This window comes from Rhinichthys klamathensis, unplaced genomic scaffold (assembly GCF_029890125.1).
Source record: "Rhinichthys klamathensis goyatoka isolate OS25496 unplaced genomic scaffold, OSU_Roscu_1.1 h1tg000275l_1, whole genome shotgun sequence".
Taxonomy (NCBI): Eukaryota; Metazoa; Chordata; class Actinopteri; order Cypriniformes; family Leuciscidae; genus Rhinichthys; species Rhinichthys klamathensis.
Genome location: NW_026606794.1, coordinates 2,781,562 through 2,802,939, shown reverse-complemented (window position 1 = coordinate 2,802,939; position 21,378 = coordinate 2,781,562). Strand labels below are relative to the sequence as shown.

General features: G+C 35.7%; 1 protein-coding gene across 12 annotated transcripts in view; it reads right to left on the bottom strand.

Annotated features, from left to right (window-relative positions):
• The window catches only part of plekha7b (pleckstrin homology domain containing, family A member 7b), a 116,011-nt gene that overhangs the window by 74,927 nt on the left and 19,706 nt on the right, over positions 1 to 21,378 (bottom strand). Inside the window, exon 1 of one of the 12 annotated variants that reach the window (XM_056268759.1) lies at positions 6,413 to 6,528. The exons of the other annotated variants lie outside the window; for them this stretch is intronic. Within the exon in view, the coding sequence (XP_056124734.1) occupies positions 6,413 to 6,483 (71 nt within the window). The 5' untranslated portion in view covers positions 6,484 to 6,528. Of the gene's footprint in view, positions 1 to 6,412; positions 6,529 to 21,378 lie in introns of those variants that run through there. 12 annotated transcript variants of the gene reach the window in all.

Sequence of the window (21,378 nt, the reverse complement as noted above, 5' to 3'; positions counted from 1 at the left end):
GGCGGGCCCTTTATCTTAAATTATAAAAGGTGAAATGTGAATTGCTGTGCCACTAGATACAAAATGCAGAATTGCATAAATACTGAGGAGTGAATTTCCATAATTACCTGTCTATACCATTGGTCACACAAACACAGTCCAGCCCTAAACTAATGCCATTGGTTCAGCCAACAGTACAGAATGCAATACTATAAATGAAAATAAAATAAAATACTATAAATATGCAATTGTTTTGTTTTTTTAAATTAGGGCTACATAGTTTTTCGCAATACAATCGGAATCGTGATATGGCTTAGTGTGATTATAAAATATTGTTGTTATTTTTCTTAAATACTAAAATACATTTTGTATTTTACCATTAAATGGTAGTAATATTTCATTTTTTGTTTAATATTTTTATTAATAATAATAATAATTGCTACTATTATCAATTTATAATTGTTTGGGCAAATTGTGCATTCTGGAGAAAATTGCAATCACGATTTTTATTTTAAAAATATATATATATATATAATCTAAAACCAAATATTTATATTTTATGAATACATTTAAAATATCTAAATGTATCACATTTTCCCCAAATTGTGCAGCCCTGCTAATGTGAATAAAAAACTCTGTTTTCACTTTAGTCATAAACAGGCAACTCTGGTTTCACTTCACAATAAAACTACACCTAGTATATAATGTGTAACCAACTGTAGCTATGAAACAGTCATGCAGCATTACTGAAAAACAATGACCATATGTCCCACACCACAACTAAGAGAGGGTTTGAGAACATAGGTATTGTGGTATTTCTGGGCTGTTTTCCATAAAGATTTAAATGAAGATATTATGAATAATCAGTCACTTTTTTTCCATCACAACTGTAGAAAAGAGAGATAAAGAGTGAGAGAGACAAAAAAAAAGGTGGGGAAACCAGTGCTAATGGGCTCTAAAAGCAATGAAACTTGCACAATCCTATTTGGTTCCAGGAGTCGGCCTTCGTCCTTCTGTGACCCCACAGTCAATATGCTCACACAGACACAACACACTGAGTGCCATATGCACCAATCCAGTTATAGGACTGCTAGTCTGGTTTTAAAGCATATATATGTATTAGCCTTGTGAACACCCTGCCCGTACATACAATCAGCTGCCTAAAAACAGCACCGATCAGATAAGGACAGGGACACTATAGAAAGAGTAGTCTCTGATAACAGAATCATGCAAATGTCTACAGTGGTATTTAAAATAAAATAAAAATTAGTTGTATAAAAACCAAATGCACACACATAAATCACACCACTGAATCTGATACACCAAAATATGGTCAGGACGATAAATATTTGGTCATTCTGAGATCATCAGCGATGGCTGATAACGATGCCCACTAAACAGATTATAATATCTTCCAAAAGCTAACAGCTGATCCATACTTTCTTTCATAAAACTTTCAGTGAATATCAAGAGAATTTACATTAAGAAAACTTTTACACAAAATATCAACTACAAAAATTGAATTAGTATATGACGTATTATCCTATACATAAGCATTTTTTCGACTGCAGGCAACCCCACTTTCTATTTAAAAAAGACACACTGTTTACATATCACACACATGCATCAATATTATACACATGCAAATATTTTTAGTTTACATATTCATATATATTATTATACGTATTACTCTTATATATTACAAATATTACTAGTTTACAACAAATACAATATTTTCTGCCCGATTCTAACATCAGGATATACATCAGTTAAATTTTTCCTGCACACTCTCTCTCTCTCTCTAATGTGTCATCAGCTAATAAAAGGAGAGCATCCACACAGATCAGTGACACATCTTCACATCTCTCTCTGTTCTCAGTTTAGACTGCAGTGGGGAAGACATGTTCTCCTTCCCAGAGGAATCTATAGCACGCACTGTTAACTCAACCTGTGCTCCATTAGTCAAGAGAGCAAATAGAATTGAGGTGCATGGAGAAGATAATAAATACAGGGGTAAGCCAGCGTGACATTAAGAGATTATTACTTTAACAAGTGAAGCTCTAAACGTACGGAGGGGCAGACCTGGTGAACTGACATGAATGTGTGACAAACTCCTGAAACAGAGAAAATGTATTTGAATGGGCTGCCTTCCAACATAAAAAAAAAAAAATCAACCCAATATTTACTAAAAGATTCACCAATAAAAACTGCCAATTTCTCTTTTTTATGCATATAAATACTTACAAAATACTATTAAATTTACATTTTTATTGCATATTTAAATGCAACTAAATGTAAATAAATCGTCAGTCCAAATCTTAATATTAAATGTAATTCTACATGTTAAATATAAATCTCAAATACAAATCTAAATCTTTGCCAGTGACGTAAACAGTGCTAGAAGTGTTGTTTTATGTAATGTGCTCTATTTTACATTCAGCACCCTATAATAGTGTTGTCACAGTGAGGCTCTGTGAAAAGGACTCTTATTTTGTCACTATGACTGTGAACATACTTGCATACATACACTTCTCATTGTAACATCATAACACACAGGCAGAATCCAAAATCACCCCCTAAACCCTCAATCACAGTTGAGTGTACATCGGCTGTAGACTTATTATTGTGGTGCAATGTGGGATTGAATAAGTGTACTCAACGTCCACAATAGTTAAATTCGGACACCACTACAAATGGATGTCCCCTCAAATAATGCCCAATTTGAGGGTATAGGGGGTGATTTCAGATTCAGCCACATTATCTGTTAAGCGCAAATTTGAACACCATGCAGTTAACACATATTGTTTATTGTTGTTCCTGTCACCATTATGCCATTTGTTACTCAGTTTAACGTTTAATGTGTTGTATGCATTTAGAAGTAAAATAAGACTGGTAATCATGTTAAATGTTTATTGTTTCCATAGCCAGTTACATAATAAATAGTCATACTTACGTATACTTGAACATTTTCCCCATCCCAAACAGACAGTAAATGCTACACCATTTTGAAGATCTCATTCCCGCCAATGGAAGGCACAGTTCATTGTTCTAGTGTATGAGGGGGAGATTTGTGATCTGTTTATTAAACATTAAAGGGTTAGTTCACCCAAAAATGAAAATGTCATTAATGACTCACCCTCATTTCGTTCCAAGCCCGTAAGACCTCCGTTCATCTTCGGGACACAGTTTAAGATATTTTAGATTTAGTCCGAGAGCTTTCTTTCCCTCCATTGAAAATGTATGTACGGTATACTGTTCTTGTCCAGAAAGGAAATAAAGACATCATCAAAGTAGTCCATGTGACATCAGTGGGTTAGTTAGAATGTTTTGAAGCATCGAAAATACATTTTGGTCGAAAAATAATAAAAACTACGACTTTATTCAGCATTGTATTGTCTTCCGGTTCTGTTGTTGATCCGCGTTCAGTGACGCTGGGGACGTAAGACGCTGCTGACGTGTTCTCTGTTGCGCCCGAGTTTCTTTTACAGTCTCTGAGGGAGACGCACGCTGTAAACAAAACAATCTTCGCAAACATGTCTAAGGATTTCGACACAGAGGAAGACTTGCATTTTTTTGCCCAGCCATATTTATTTGAACCCGAATACACGGACGCACCAGATAACACGTCTTACGTCATCAGCGTCACTGCGGACTCGTGAACGCAGATTGACAACAGAACCGGAAGACAATACAATGCTGAATAAGGTCGTAGTTTTTATTATTTTTGGACCAAAATGTATTTTCGATGCTTCAAAACATTCTAACTAACCCACTGATGTCACATGGACTACTTTGATGATGTCTTTATTTCCTTTCTGGACAAGGACAGTATACCGTACATACATTTTCAATGGAGGGACAGAAAGTTCTCGGACTAAATCTAAAATATCTTAAACTGTGTCCCGAAGATGAACGGAGGTCTCACGGGCTTGGAACGACATGAGGGTGAGTCATTAATGACATAATTTTCATTTTTGGGTGAACTAACCCTTTAATAATTAATTGAGTATGTTTTGTTCCAAATGTTTATATATTTTTGTATTATGATAACAGTTTACATCTTTGATACTGTTAAATCACATTTCTTTGTCTTTCTTAAATTTCTTTATTACTTTTAATTTCTAAATGGTTTAGTCCAAGTAGGAGGGGCTCTGCCTTTTTAAGATGGCCTCTCAGAGTTGTTTGGAGGCTCGTAGATTGAGTTGGAGTATAGTTGCTGCTGTGTTTTGGGTCAATTTATTGGCATTGTTCAAAAGTTATATGCAAATGAACTTTTGGCTGTTTATTTATTTATTGCATATACTTTAGGACTTCCACTGTAAATACCATTTGCACACCATTGGAAAACCTTTATTTTTGCACTTCTTGGAATAAACACTCTGAACCTTTGAGTTCATCATCACGACATTTTACGCCTCAATCTGCCGGAACATTCAGAGCAGTGGTGCTGCTACTATTCAAAACATCTTTGGGTTTGCCTTTTTTGTTGCAGTTGGGACACCCCTGTCACTGTTACAACTGTACTTGCTAATATAGTGGTTGGCTTTTATGTTACAACTGTGCTTGCGAATATAGTGGTTGGCTTTTATGTCCAAAGCATATAAAAAGTCTAATGAGGATAATAGCACTTAATCACACAATTTCCAAGTAGTTTACTGTGAGTAATGCACTATGAAGTAAAGTTAAATACTACATGGCACAGACTGCATAAAGCCAAAACAACTGATGCATGTGTGTAATGATACTAGGACAGTCGACTATTAAGAATTTCAAAACGGAATGGCATGTCATCTCCAGCTACATACTACTCAGGGTCTTTGTTCACAAACAATTCCCTCCCAGGACCTAAGCAAAGACATAGTGGTATTTTGGACAATTTCCTGGAACTCCAGATTCCAGTGTTAAATCACTTGAAACAAACAAATGAGGTTTCATGATTCTATTCTAGGAATGTCAGATCCAGGTTTCTCTGTCTCAACCAAAGAACCCATAACTGATTGACTGAACTTCCCCCAATAAAAATAGTCTCTGCAGCTCCTTCCAAGGTCCACATTAAGACCCAGTGGCTGTACCACAGATGATGCCTGGAAGATGACATGCAGTCTAGGCCAGAGCTGTCACAGGGTTTCACAGTGAGTGGAGGTAACAGGAAGGGCAGCCAGAGGGGGGAATGATAAATAGATGGATGGAGACTGTTTTTTCATAATCCCCTCTGACACCAAGACCATTTCAGCATCAAAACATCGAGCAGGTCACATAATGACAGAGTAGACAGGTTAAAACTGTCAAAGTAAATCATTATACTGTACTACGATATTGTGCAGATTTTAAACAATGTCAATATGAGACATAATAATACACTAAAACTTTGGGAATTATAACCCATTGTTAAATTAAGTATAATTAACATATACTATTAATATTAATATTAAGAATATAACAGGTTCATGGTTAAACATTGAACATATTATATTCTTAATATTAATAGTATATGTTAATTGTATTGATTTACAATATAATTAACATATACTATGTTAATTAAATAGATTTACAACAAACCATGCTTGTTTGTTGTAAATCATCATCCTCTTAAAAACTATAACAAGTTTTATAATGCATAACTGCTGTTACGATTATTCATGAGATGATAAAACATTATACAACAGGTTTTTTATAAGAAAATATTCATATTAAGTTAAATACTTTCTATCATATCAAAATATGAAAAAAACATATGTAAATGAAAATGCGACTATAAGGCGATTAAAATATTGTGCTCAGCTCGGAGTTCAGCCAATGGTAGTAGGTAGAGTGTTCAGGAAACCTTATTAAAAACATTAACTATTTATGCAATCCCAACTGACAATATTAGTTATTGAGGTAGCTTTAAAGTAAAAATTGCAGTTTAGATGTTTGCAACATTAAATAAAAGGCCTATGCTTTTAAGACGATAATTCAGAAATCTGTTTCTGTCCTATGCAAATATGTGAGTGTGTGTGTGAGAGAGATCATATGAGAAATGTGTGTGAAAAGCTCCCAAACAAGAAACCAGCTCAGCTCGAATCTAGATCTGCCTGCATATCCCAAGAGTATTTCTAAACTAGAAGCCTGAACAGATCCGACACAGATCGTTCTGCAAATGACCCTTGAATATTTCACTTGAGGATAACATATTTCAAAGCAGATAAAAGCAGGGAGCACACAGCTACAGCAAGCATTAATAAACACAGGCTGCATTCTTAAAAGAAATCCTTGAGTCAACATCAGCAGTGAATCAAAAGCTTAACAAGATCCATCCTAACACCTTCCTCTATGACGGGACAGTCGTCAACTTGTACATATAAATGCATCATGCATAAGTCAGTATAACTGATACAGGTCTAGATCTGCAGATCTGTGTTTCTGAAGCAGGAGAAACAGAGCAGATACACACCTGTGCGGCACACTGCAGTAGGGCTGCCCGGTTTGAGGGATGTGCTCAGAATAACTCGCCCGGTTCCACATGCTTGCCGCAGATTTGCTAGCTTACGGGAAAACACTCCTCTGAGCGGAGCACAGCTGCCGTTACTGCTGCAGACAAGCACTGCCCAGCTCACGAGTTTCATTTAAACGGCCTTCCCGCTCCCGGGATCTCCCACTCACCGAGAGACACGGGGGGGATGGGGATGGTGCACAAACAGCTAGCATGCACATCCAATAACACAAAACCGTTTTTTACCTCTGTTGCACCTTGTACCCTTTCATGTTTGTCACGGTCAAATGACGCAAGGGTCTCTACTTAATACACATTTGTGAAATGGAAACGACTTCAGCAGATTGGGATGATAGAGATGCAAGAGGAGGAAAAAGAGAAGGGGGAAAGGATAGAGAGGTGGGAGGCAGGATGGGAAAGAAATGAAATGAGACAGTGATAAAAGGGATGAGACGCAAGATTAAAGTAGGCAGGGAGAAAGGTTGAGACAAAGAGAAAAGAACTGATTAAAATGGACAGAAGGAGAGAACAAGAAAAAGACAATTTAAAAGAACAAAAATGCACGTTTTAAAGCCTCAAAGAAGGGAATTGGCACGGCTCCAACTGGCGAGACTGATTATAGGCTGTGCAAATGGGTGCTATCAGCTAATGAAAGAGCGGCTGCAGGTGAAGGATGAGTCTTGAGCCTTGAGGTAATCCAGAGGGGTGACTGGAAACAGCCCTCCATTCCTCATGCTCGTCACAATCCCCCAATGAAACCCCTTCAACCCCAGTTCCCGTTCTGTTCCCACAGCCCAGATGTAAAATGAGATTCACTAAGAATACCCAAGTATGGGGTCTGGCCTTCAATTACAGTGGGGTCTAAATGTCATGGAAAACCACTTTGAAAATCTGGGATGCAGAATTATAATTTAAACCTGGAAATAAAGTTTCTGGGTTTTGAAACGTTTAAAAAAATTGAAGCATTATTATGCCAAAATGACTAGGAAATCTTGATTCTGCACTATTTCAAGGTCACTAGACCAAATATGCAAATAGATATCAACCAATATTGCATGTTTAAGACCATTAACAACTATTTTTTACTAGTGTAAATGTTTAATAACTAACTAACTAACTATTGAGGAAGAGGAACTGATTTTTAATTATTGTTTTATTTCTAGGGGGGTTAATTCGGTCCGGTATTTAATGGATACATGATACTTATGCATCCTGATTAAGTTCCCTTGGCCTTTGGAATTAAAATAGCCCCACATCATCGTGACTATGACAAGAAAAAAAACAGGTATGCTTGAGCATTCTGTCCTTTTTTATAACCGCCAAAACCGTGCTATTAAAATATTTTTTACAAACATTTTTTATCATAGAGAATGTTTAAATACTAATATCATCTTACGAGGGAAACGGAGGCGGAGTTAGTGGTGCTTCGGAGGCTGATTGCTGGAGATGATTCGGGAGAGGTCTGTGCACCTTTACCGATCAGAGCGCGCGCTGACACGGAGTAAAGCCTTGTTTATACTCGACGCGTCCGCACGAGCGCAAGGTGCGCACGGCAAAAAATGACGCGTTGGGTGCGCAAGACCGGCAAGACCCCATTTCGCTTCGCTGTGTGCACAGCTTTTTTTGTAACAGCACGCGCGCGACGCCGCATCCGAGGATGAACGACTTCAAGCCGAATCTGCCCGAGCATGCTACGTCTCACGGCACCGGCACGCAGTTTGCGCGTCTAAATTGCAAAGTTCATTGCAAAGTTTTTTTGTTAAGGTTTTGTTTACTGTGTGTGATTTATTTAAAACAAAGCACGTTCATTGCAAGTTTTTTTTTTTTTTTTTTTTTTTTTTTAAGGATTCATTTAATGGAAAGCACATTCACTTCTAGTTGTCTTGCTGTTCATTTTAAATAAACGTAGAGCGAGTTATCCTATAACAGACGAGGAACAGTTATTCAACCGAACGTCTAGCTGCTATCAAAAAAAAAACCCGGCAAAATCTAACGAATCAGATTCGACTATGAAAATCCTTAGTCGAAAACAGCCCTAATGTATATATATATATATATATATATATATATATTAGGGGTGTAACGGTACATGTATTCGTATTGAACCGTTTCGGTTCGAGGCTTCCGGTTCGGTACGCATACAAACCGAACGATTCCTTGGACCATTTTTCCTGCCGACAAAATTCGCGCTGGCGCGACCACCACAGCGTTGCGCAACATCAAATGGCAAGCGTAAAGAAAGCGGAACGAAACTGCGCTACTCATTATGTGCTTCACGGATCGTTTATCAGTTCGGAGTTCGGACCAGCATCTGTGCAGCGCGAGCCGATCTCGATCAAGCGACACTGTCACTACACAGCGCTAAGATCCAGTAAAGAAAACATTTGAATTCGCCACTGAAGTAATAACATCGCTGCGAGATCTAGTGAGAAGCATTCACATTTCTCTGTTATTAACCGTAGATCTCTATTAGATCAAACAGCGCTGACGTGGACACCAGGAGAAATATTGTGCCGTGAATGAACTAAGTTAGTAATAGCCTACTTTACGTCCACAGACCAGCAACATTCACCATAACTGTAAGCAGTTTGGCTGGAATAGTGAAATGCTTTCAAGTACTTCACACATCTTTTTCCAGCACTTCAAAACTCAAATATTATATAAATAAATATATGAAGAGTTCAGATGCAAAAGCCTCTAAGTGCCATTTGAAATTTTCTTCTAGAATGATCATTTTTATGAAGCTTGTATATTTCAGTAATTTCACTCAAATGACAATTAATAGGTAATCTTCATTGCCATTTAAGTGAAATTACTGAACTTAAATATACAAGCTTGATAAAAATAAAGAAAATTTCAAATGGCTTTTGTATCTGAACTCTTCATATATTTAAATGTTATTTTTAATGTGATGACCAAAACATTATTTGTTCATCCTTCAAAGATGACACCCATTTATAAACCTGAAAGTTTCAGATGTAGGAAAACTCAACTTATTTAAAAAATATTTTTTCTTTTAACAAATAGGAAATTTCTCTGGCATTTCTTACTTTTTGCTGTATCGAAAACGTACCGAACCGTGACTTTAAAACCGAGGTACGTACCGAACCGTGATTTTTGTGTACCGTTACACCCCTAATATGTATATGTATATATATATATATATATATATATATATATATATATATATTATTTATATATATATTATTTATATATATATATATATATATATATATATATATACATATTTGAAAAACAGAAGCATTTTCACTAGCGGTCTTAGACTTTTGGATCCCACAGTATGTAATTTTGAATGCAAGGCAGGTTGCACTAAGACTGGCAAAGGGCAGAAAAGGGAAAAATGAGAGGAGGAGCTCATCTGGTTGAATTATGAAGGATGCTCAATCATGCACATGCATTTGGCACTCACCTGAGTGAGTAATTAAAATCAAACATCACATATACAGCTCACTTAACCAATTACGGTCTCACAGCCCAAGGGGACCTTCAGCCATTAGCAAGGTGGCAGCCTCCTCCATATCCGTGCTGCAAGCCACTAATGTATAGGTAATTAAACAGCAAATGAGAGGTTGTGAAGCAATTAGTCCCACATATATGCGCCATAAAAACACATTCTTCAAATTACATACAGTTCATTGTAATAACATCACTGTTAAAAAAAAATGTTTTAAGCTTTCCTAAAATTAAAAGGGATTCACTTTCTCCTTCCCAATATTATAAAATACACTTAAGTTGAATAGTAACTCAAAAAGTTGGAGCACAAGTAGCAATTATTTTACTTTGCAGTTTTTTTCTTCAATTAAAATGTAATTTTTTAAATTACAAATGATATCATCCGCATAAAAAAATGAGTGGAAAGTTTCATTAAAAAAATTAACATGAATTTCAAATTTTCTTATAAAACCTGATAACATTGTCCCTGGTACTGTAATGGAAGTATAATGCTTTAGTCCAGATGATGATGATGATAAAGATTCAAAAGGTTCCAAAACAAAGGTATTTATTATATTAAAAAAAGTGTGTAGCACGCGACAATACCGGACAATGAACTGCGAACACAGAGGAACTTAAATATACAAAAATAAAGCGCTAAATGATGAACAAGTGTACAGAATGAATTGAATGAGTGTCCATTGAAACAAATAACTGGTGGGAAAAAATGGAGCAAAGGAACACAGGAAACCGCAAACTGAAGAGAAACAAAGTCCATGAAAATGAAGCACCATCCGAAATCTCATACTTCCCTACTATATAGGCGAAAAACAGTATGTGACAAATGAAGTATGGCCAAATTCACAGTAGTCATAAGAGTAGGCAAAAAGTACCCAGATGAACATGACCGTTTATTCAAAGGAGTTCACATGATCAATCTGAAAAATTATAAGTGGTTTAAAAGTTGCATTACATTATGTGTAATTTTACTATAAAATACTGTCAAATTTATGGTTTTTGTTGATAGTCATACTGTTGATAGTCATATTGTTGATAGTTTACTTATGATTAGTGACCCAGAAATAGTTCATAATATTTATCTGACTTTTTTTATCAAAATACTAAAACCTTTAATTAATTAGACTTACATTTTCAATGTGGTCTCAGACTCGCAATGTATTTGTCATGCTTATCATTAAATCAGACTTTAGTTGCCCTCCACTGACATCTGATGTCTGGAAAAGCAAGACAGTTGCAGATCTAAACTCTTGGATGCCATGATGAAATCCCAGAAACCTCCATTGATAATGCACCAAAAGCTGCCTGTTCTTCCCATTATCATCTGAAAGCAAACCTTTAACCATTCAAACTAACCACTATACAAGATGTCACTTAGGGTGCTTTCACACTACCACTTTTGGTGTGCACCCGAGATGTTCATTTGAAGGACGCTGTTTTCTGAACTCGGGTGTCTGCAAAGAATATTTGCAGTACATTCGTTATGTGCTGATGCTTTTAAAACAAAACTAAAAGGTTCAAAAACCAAAACATAATAGTGAGGTGAGCAATGCTATACATTTTGCCACCTTCTTTGTCGTTGATACCATGCAACAGGGGTAAACAGCTGCTCCTTTGATGACTCAAGCGTAAAGTGGAACAGACACACATCATTTTAAATATTTGTTTGGGGGGGGGGAGGGGGGAGGTTGCAATCGAACTTCAAATTCATTTTACTGAATCGCCCTCATTCTCACATCACACAGTGTTAAAATATAATCATTATGACGTTAAATTCCGTATCAAATCCCACAAACTTGGTGTTAAAATGTTTTGAATTTGAATTTAGTTTCTTTACATATACTGTGCAATATCTTATTTTACTTTATTAGAAATATATGAAGCTGGATCATTTGTAAAAATTAAATATATTACAGTGTGTCCATCAATCTCATGTTATAAGAGAGGCTTTAAAAGATGCCAAAATAAGTTCAGACATCATAATCACATCCTGAATCACCCTACCGAATCTAATTTTCACAATAAGAACACTAAGTTTGCCAACAGTACACAGTTCTTCTTTAACTAAGCATTTTACATTCTTGCAATCCACATTAAGTGTGAAATAAATAGATAATGGCTCCATTTAAAAACTGTGTGATATATTAACCATTGCCATAGACTTAATGGATTTTACAGCATCCCTTCGAAATTATAGTCATAACCATAACTTAAACATGTTTATTGGCTATCTAGTTAAGCTGTGGCAATATTGAGCTATAATAATAAAATATGACTTCCATCATGACTGCTTTAGATCATCTTTAAAATAAAAAAAGTAACTTAGTCAGTTGGTAATTAATGATCATTTGTTAAAAACAATCTGCTGAGTCGACATCTTCCTGTAGATAAATCTGTTCAAGGGAATAACAGAAAAACTCATATAGCTGTATGGTACTCACCACTTATTTGGCCTTGAAGACCTAAAGACACTCCGGAAAAGACTTAACTTTTCAGTTTCTATTATGTATGTGCCTCAAGAACAACTCAGGATATCTGAAGATAGATTTTATCCACAAATCATTATTCCCTCTTCCTTGAGGTATCTTCTGGCACGTGCTCTCAACACCCAACACGACTAATATTTCGGAGCCTCACAGTTATCTAAACTCACTGTAATCTTACTGAAGGTATATGCCAGAGTGTCTTGTGTGCCAAAAATATCCCGGTGCTAATTGCTCATATGACCTCTGTTTGCTCTGGATCCTTCCTTCTGTAGAGGGTGTGGAGTGCAGAGTTGGACGGGTGAAATTAGTGCTGGATCAGCCTGAACTGAGCCGCCCCCAGTCAGCCAGAGTCAGGCTGTCAGCACCTTCTCCATCTCCCCTGTGAGCTTCTACAGGATGAGGGGGGACAGAAAAGAGGTCTCATCCCTAAATTGAGCAGAGAAAGAAGGGTCTGACCAATCGCCCCCATCCTCAGTGGTCTCAGGTTACACCTGCTGCAGCGGGCCGCCTCAAATCAGCAGTAACTGATGAGCTTGCTGTCCAGATGAAACCAGAACCTTCCTGTCCTGTGAATCTGCCTTCAGGTTTACAGAGCTGATCAAATGGTGCAGAATAGAGATATGCAAGATTCTGAATTAAAAAGTACTCGTGACTGCTGCAAGTCATGATATGGAAAGATTCATATCTGATCAAAAATACAGTAAATTATGGAAGCTTGTTTCCGCCACTGAATGAAAAATAAAAAAGGTAATTGCAACTTTTTATCTCACAATTATGACTTTTTTGTTTTTCTCACAAATGCGAGTTTACATCTCGCAATTCTGATTTTATTTCTCAGAATTGCGAGATATAAAGTCAGAATTGCGAGATATAAAGTCAGAATTGCGAGATATAAAGTCAGAATTGCGAGATATAAAGTCAGAATTGCGTGATATAAAGTCAGAATTGCGAGATATAAAGTCAGAATTGCGAGATATAAAATCGCAATTGCGTGTTATAAAGTCAGAATTGCGAGATATAAAGTCAGAATTGATTGATATAAAGTCGCAATTGCGTGTTATAAAGTCAGAATTGTGAGAGATAAACTATTCTGAGGGGGAAAAAGTTAGTCTTTTTTCCCACTTAGAATTGGCCTGATAACTCGCCAATTATTGTGAGTTATCGCAATTATTATCGCTGATAACTCGCCAACTCAAACATTGTGAGTTTATATCTCACAATTCTGAGAAAAGATGTCAGAATTTCGAGATATGAACTCGCAATTATGTGTTATAAAGTCAGAATTGCGAGATGTAAACTCGCAATTGTGAGAAAAAAAGTCAGAATTGTGAGATAAAAAGTCGCAATTCTCTTTTTTTCTTGCAATTGCGACTATTTCTCATAATTGCGACTTTATATCTCGCAATTGCGACTTAATTTCTCACAATTCTGACTTCATATCTCGCAATTGAGATATTTATTCAGTGGCGGAAACAAGCTTCCATAGTAAACAGTAATACTGTGGAATATTTTTAGCACCCATTACTCTTGTCTTGTGTCTCACATAATATAATATAATTCATAAATAATATAATTAATATAATATAATATAATATAATATAATATAATATAATATAATATAATATAATATAATATAATATAATATAATATAATATAATAATAATGCAGTCTGATTAAAGCCACAAGCTTGTATTTCTTATAAAGGAAGACCTTTGACTTTCACTGTGTACTTTATAACAGTTTTTTTTATATTCATTATTCTTCACTGCCTTTCAGATTACTCCCCTTATTCTCCTTACCAAACCAGAAAAGGAGACACAATATTGTACAATTGATGGCATTTCTTTCAGTGCTTAAATTATCCTTAATTGTTTAGATGGCAGAATGTGATTGAAGTAATTATGCATGATAATTGCGATTCGACTGAATAACCACAATCAGACAATTAATAATCATGACAGGCTTATGCTCACAAGAAACATTTCTAATTGTCACAGCTGTAAACTGGTTGTCCTGCTTAATATTTTTGTGGATAATGTAAAAAAAAAAAAAAGTATTTATAGAAAGCATTTGGACTTAAAATGCATCACTACAAGGCCAGAGGTCAAAGCCAGGACAGACATGATGACATGAGCCTTGATGGCCTGCTATCAGTCCTGTAAACACTATAGCATGGGCAGTGATGCGAAAGAAAGAGCCAGAAAAGTATAATCCAAGATTACTTTTTTATCAGGGAAGGGTGAAAGACTTTAACACTCTATGATGAATTCAATAAACTTGATATAAATTATAAATGAGCAAAAGGGAAAAATCTCCACAAGCTGTCCATTTAAATCCTGAATGAGATTTGGTCCATTGAAAGAAAACTAATCCCCCACCTCTCTGGTGCTGACCACGTGTGACCTATGAAAGTCAAAGATTCAACAGCATTCCCTGGTGGTTGTCTTGAGCACAGCAGAGTGTTACTACATTATTACGCTGCTCGGGCCCAGCAGAGGATCATTGACTCTGACAGAAATAACTTCATCCTCTCACCGTAGATATTTCATTCAGGCTTTAATGTGGGCAAGGTGGGAAACTGCCGTAACTAGTGCTTGGGGCTATTTGTCCTGTGATCAGTCCTGGCAGAGTGAGTTAAGAACGTGTGTGTGTTATAGCTGGACCTGTCGGGACATACATTTCATGGCTATAATTAGGCAAATAAATTGCAGCAATCAATGTCACCATTACAGCTTGTTCTAGTATGGAGAGCAGTCAGACTTGATAATGTATGGATAGATTTAGTATGCAAAGACAGTATGTTACAGTTAAATGTGCTCCACAATGAGCACAAAAAAGCGAAAGGAGAAAAAAGTAGCCTACCAATAAAGTCAAATATTGACTATTATTTATATACTTTATATTGACTTTTTTGTACCTCTATGTGGCTTGTAAAAAATATATATCCTGAATCGATAAATTCATACTATTATATTTAAAATATACAGTGGTGGACAGTAACGAAGTAAATGTAATTCGTTACTTTACTCAAGTATTTAAATTTTGGGAGACTTTTACTTTAACTCCACTACATTTCAAAGTCAAATATCTTACTTTTTACTCTACTACATTTTCAAAATCAGTCGTTCCATTTTATTTATGAGTGGATACAAACGTAACTGGTCAAACGAGCCTCCAATCGTTTTGAACTTGCCTTGGCGGTATCTACTAAGCGCGAATCAGAGCCGTTAAAATATGAGAGTTGCGAACATAGATGGTTGTGACAGTGATCACGCCGCCGCGCGGTCACGTTATTCGTGTAGCTCTCAATAGTTCCAAACAAATCGCGTTGACAATGATTTTAAGCGGGACAGAGAGCAGCAGCTATTATTGCAGCAATTATCGGTAAGTATTGACGCATAATGTACATTGCTTACGTTGCCACTAAAATGACTTGCATATAATAGCTTTTTTCTTACTTTCTGGGGAGTAGCCTAGCAGAAACACTGCATTAATACGTTTGTGTGTTTAATTTTAGAGGGAAATTAGCTGCTCCCATAACATAGAATATAGAATATATATATATATATATATATATAGGCTATGTGTGTGCGTGTGTGTGTGTGTGTGTGTATCTATATATATATATATATATATATATATATATATATATATATTTAATGGCGTTGTGCAGGTTTATGTGAATGTATCGTAACATTAAGATGTTAATAATTATGACCATAGGCGCTGGAGAAAAATATATACAGTAAATACTGTAAATGTTTTATTTGTTTTATATATGGGAACAGAACAGTCCCCTTCCCTCCAAAATTAAACACACAAAAAATGAATTCAATTCAAATATATAAATATATATATATATATATATATATATATATATATATGTCAGCCTAATTAATGTCATTTCATTAATAGATTGGTGTGCCAAGAGTGACATTAGTCTTCACTTAGACTGAGTTAAGCAAGAGTCTTGTGACAAATTATAATAGGACATTATAGCCATAAAAAAATCAAAGTACTTGGATACTTAAGTACATTTGAAGGCAAATACTTTTGTACTTTTACTCAAGTGAATGTTTAAAGGCAGCACTTCTACTTTTACTTGAGTAATATTTTACCTTGAGTATCTTTACTTTTACTCAACTACATGGTACATGTGTACTTCGTCCACCACTGAAAATATATATAATCTATTTAGACAACTTTGGAGTTGATACAAAAGTTTGATGATAAAAAGGAGTGTCCAAAAAGCATCAGGGTGAAAACTATTCTAACATACACTATCGTTTAAAAGTTTGTGGTCAAGATTTATTTCTTTTAAGATATCAGTACTTTATTCAGCAAGGATGCATTCAATTGATCATAAGTGACAGTGCATTTATAGTGTGACAAAAGATTTCTATTTCAAATAAATGTTATTCTTTTGAAATTTCGGTCACACTTTGGATTAGGGTCCAATTAACTAACTTGACAACGACTTTTTCCTCAAACTCCTAATTACTGTTTAGTAAGGAAGGTAGTTGTTAAGTTTAGGTACTTGGGTGGATTAAGGGATATGTGCTTTATAAGTACTAATAAACAGCGAAAATCCTAGGAATATGCAAGCTAATAAGCAACTAGTTAATAGTGAGAATTAGACCCTAAACTAAAGTGTTACCAAAATTTATATTCATCAAAGAATCCTGAAAAATACATCATGGTTTCCACAAATTTATTAAGCAGCAAAACTGTTTTCAACATTGGATAATAAGAAATGTTACTTGAACACGAAATCACCATATTAGAATGATTTCTAAAGAATCATGTGAAACTGAAGACTGGAGTATTGGCTGCGGAAGGCAAAAATTTAGATTTGCCATCACAGTAATAAATTACATTTAAAAATATATTAAAACAATTATTTTAAATAGTAATAATACTTAATAATATTAGTTTTTAATAACTGCCTTGGTGAGTATAAGCAAATTCTTTTTAAAACATTTTAGAAAAAATCTTACAGACCCCAAACTTTTGAACAGTAGTGTAGACTTACTGAATCAACCTGACAAAATGTATTTTCTTAGTCACTATTACTATTGTTCACACTTCGGCATGTAATTTTCCCAACATAATTTCTGCTACAGATATGAATGATAATTCAAATAATGCAGCTCAATGAGGCGTGCTTTCAGACTTAAAGGTACAATATGTAAGAATTTTGTATCAAAATATCCAAAAACCACTTGCACAGTGTTATATATTTCTTTCAATTGTGTACTTACATTATCCAAAATGTTTCCAAGAATTTGTAAATTCAGAGAAATTCACAATTTTAAATAGTGCCCGTCCCTTGTCGCCTGTCAATGGCGTAATATCCGCATTATACCTTGTTTACGCTTGTACTGCCATAGTAACTATGGCGACAGACGTGGACAACTGCATTACGTCTAGCGGCATGCTCACACTGTTGTTGTTTCGTTCAAACATTATGGACCATGGCAAGCAGTCTTTGGGACAAAAGTAGAAATAAAACGAGGATCAATATCGGCGTGGCGTTTTCGAGATGCCGAGAGCTCCACGTCCACGATAAACTTGGACTTGACAGAGACGCCGCTCTTGCATGTACTTTATTAGACAGGTGAGCAAATGTACATAAAACAAATCAATGTTATATAGCTCAACATGATGAAATGTGATCAGTATGTTATTCTAATGTTGATCTAGCTTACTGCTAGTCTCATACAGCCAACAAACTAAAACATAGAATAACATTATAACTAGAGCTGGGTTTCGATTCAAATTTCAAGAATCGATTCGATTCCGATTCTCAAGATCTTGAATCGATTATCATTATTCGATTCGATCCAATCCGATCTGATACGATTTTCGAGATTTAGATATGTGTTTTTTGGTTTTTCCAGCTGTTACCTGAATTACAGAACTGTAGTTATGCAACATATTGATACTATTAGGCTATTATAGACATTTAACTGCTTGTTTTGAACTTCATGCATGTCTATTGAATGTTAAACAAGTTCATAATGATAACAAACAAGACTGTTTATCGTGGTGATGTGTAGCCTACAGAGGCTTCGCACAGACAGTGAATGAGAGAGATCGACAGAGCGCGTGCGGATTACCTGCGTCTGTCTTTGAAGTCATATGTATTCGTGAAAAAGGTTGCCGTGTCAAAGGAAAGCGAAATATTTGTCATATCATCCTTTTAACGTTCACGTCACGGGTATTTACCATAAATGCGCGTCAGGAGCAGCGCTGGTCAGCATTCCACAGCGCGAGGAAGCCGCGGGGAAATAAAATCAGCGAGTCACGCATTGAATCAATGCCATATTGGTCTCTAATAAGTGAAGCATCAGCTTCAGCGTTACCCATGCGAGGCATTGCTGCTCAGCTGAGCCTTGAAAAGTGGAACTCAAAGTTAAAAATAATTAACACCTTGTTTCATTACATCTCTTTTAATGAATCAGCTTTTTTGAACGTGTTCGTTGAATGAACGAATGACTCCTTCAAAGCCCGTTGTTGTAACAGTGTGCGCGCTGAGTGAAAGCCTTTGCATACAGGGATCTTCACGGGGTTCACGGGGAAAATGTTCACGGGGAAAATGTAAGCCTATTATTAAATCGATCCTCTGAGTTACGGATCGATCTTTAGAAATTAATATGAAAATCGATTCAGAATTGGTGAATTGATTTTTTCAACACAGCCCTAATTATAACTTTCAACACACTCAAGTGCAGTTTAGTATGATAGTGTAGACCAAGTGAAACAGCGCACAAGTTTACCTCACAAGTTTAATTCGTCAAATAAAATGACCTGTGTGAGTAGTAATTCAGCACTTGCGGGTATCGGTAGAATTAAATGTCCTCATGCCTATATATCTGCGGGACTGCTTCATTCTACAGTCATATGGAAAAACAAGAATGTATTCACTCATCCATAAACATTATTAGATCCATCGGCATGACGACAAGTTCCATGATTCCGCTTATCACTGCGTCATCAATCTGCGCCTTTATTATTTTAAGAGGTTAGCAACCTCTAGCGGCGCAAAAAATTACATATTGTAGCTTTAATAATATCACCTGTTAAATATCACCACAATAAAACAGGCAAAGAAAGGAGACAGACATGAGTAAAATAGACTAGAACTAGAGCCTAGATCAGCGTCTCCCCTTGTAGGCTGGAACCAAACTTATTACACTAGTCCCCTGAAAAAAAATTAAGAGACTTTAACATTACATTGTATACATTATTTTGTTATGACCACCTAAAAATAGAATTGAAACCATATAGGAAAATGTTAAAAATAACAGTGAACATCTTAACAACTGCACAGCAACATCCTACTCTAGTACCCTGTGATTTTGAACATGCAAGTACTACTCGTTTTCTTCAGAAAATGTACAAATCTAGTTCTGGTCACCTTTTTTTCCATGACAAAAGCCCTATTCGCACTGGATTAGTATTACCTGGTGACATCTAGTCATTTGTAATAATTGCAAAGGTTGTCTGTGATCCTAATCCCGCGCGAATCGGCCATGTCTGTGATTTGTAAAGTACAAATTCCCCCACAACTGACCTACCATATTTCGCCGAAAACCGAGGTCCTGTGATAATATTGGTCCCGTGTGTGAATAGGCGTCTCTGTGATTTGGCGGGGTCGTATTTAATTTTTTCAAGGTTTTGGTTTCCTGTATGTTTTTTTATCCATCTTTGGTGAAGAATGAAGGCTGCGTTGGAGTGTTTTGAGTGCTGGGTCATATCGATATATACCTACACCATATACAACTATACAATTTGCAGAAAGAGAAAGCTAAAAATCATCAGAAGAGCAAAAACAAAAAGAATGATTAGATGGAGATGGATGACAGCATGCACGACAAGACATTTCCAAGCAATAGCCTATTGACATCATATCCGGGAGATACACTATACCGTTCAAAAGTTTGGGGTCAGTGAGAATTTTATTTTTATTTTTTGGAGGAAAGAAATCAACACTTTTATTTATCAAGGACAGTAAAGACATTTATAATGTTACAAAAGATTCTATTTCAAACAAATGCTGTTCTTTTGAACTTCCTATTCATCAAAGAATCCTAAAAAAAAAAAAAAAAAAACTGTACAACTGACAGACCAACAACTGTTTCAACATTGATAATAATAATAAATGTTTCTTGAGCATCAAATCCTCATATTATACTGATTTGTGAAGGATCATTTGACACTGAAGACACTGACACTGGTGATGCTGAAAATTCAGCTTTGATCACAGGAATAAATTACACTTTACTATATATTCACACAGAAAACAGCTGATTTACACTGGAATAATATTTAATACTATAACTGATTTTTGTTGTATTTTTAATCAAATAAGCGCAGCCATGGTTAGCAGAAGAGAATTATTTTAAAAGTATTTAAAATCGTACCGACCCCAAACTTTTGAACGGTAGTGTAAGTCAGTAAATTCGAGTAAAATCACAGGCTTCGCTTATCCCTATCCCTGCAGTGCAAAATAAAAAAAATAAAAAAGTTTTATTTAATCTTTGCAATCTGGCAACCATACCAACATGCTCTCTCTGCACTGCGGAAGCAGAAAGGATGATGTGAAAACAGACAAATATGTAAGCTGGATTTTAGCAATCTCCATTGAGATATTCTGCTCAAATGAAAATGTCATTCAGCAAGTCTGTGTTCATGCGACTAAATCTGCGATCAAAGATTCTCAGTGGTGAACTGTAATAAATACAAACATGGATCTCGAATAAATTTGTTTGCGATTGTGGTTGCGGAATAAATCCACCTACTGTACGCAACCCACAATACAAAGTCTTTTTTGCTGTCGTTTTAATATAAGAAAAAATCTCGTTCTCTTGATTAGTGCTTATAGGTGAAAGTGTAATAACTCTGATGTAAAAAAAAAAAAATTCTCACATTGACAACAATTGTTGTGATTATAATTTTGAGCAAAAC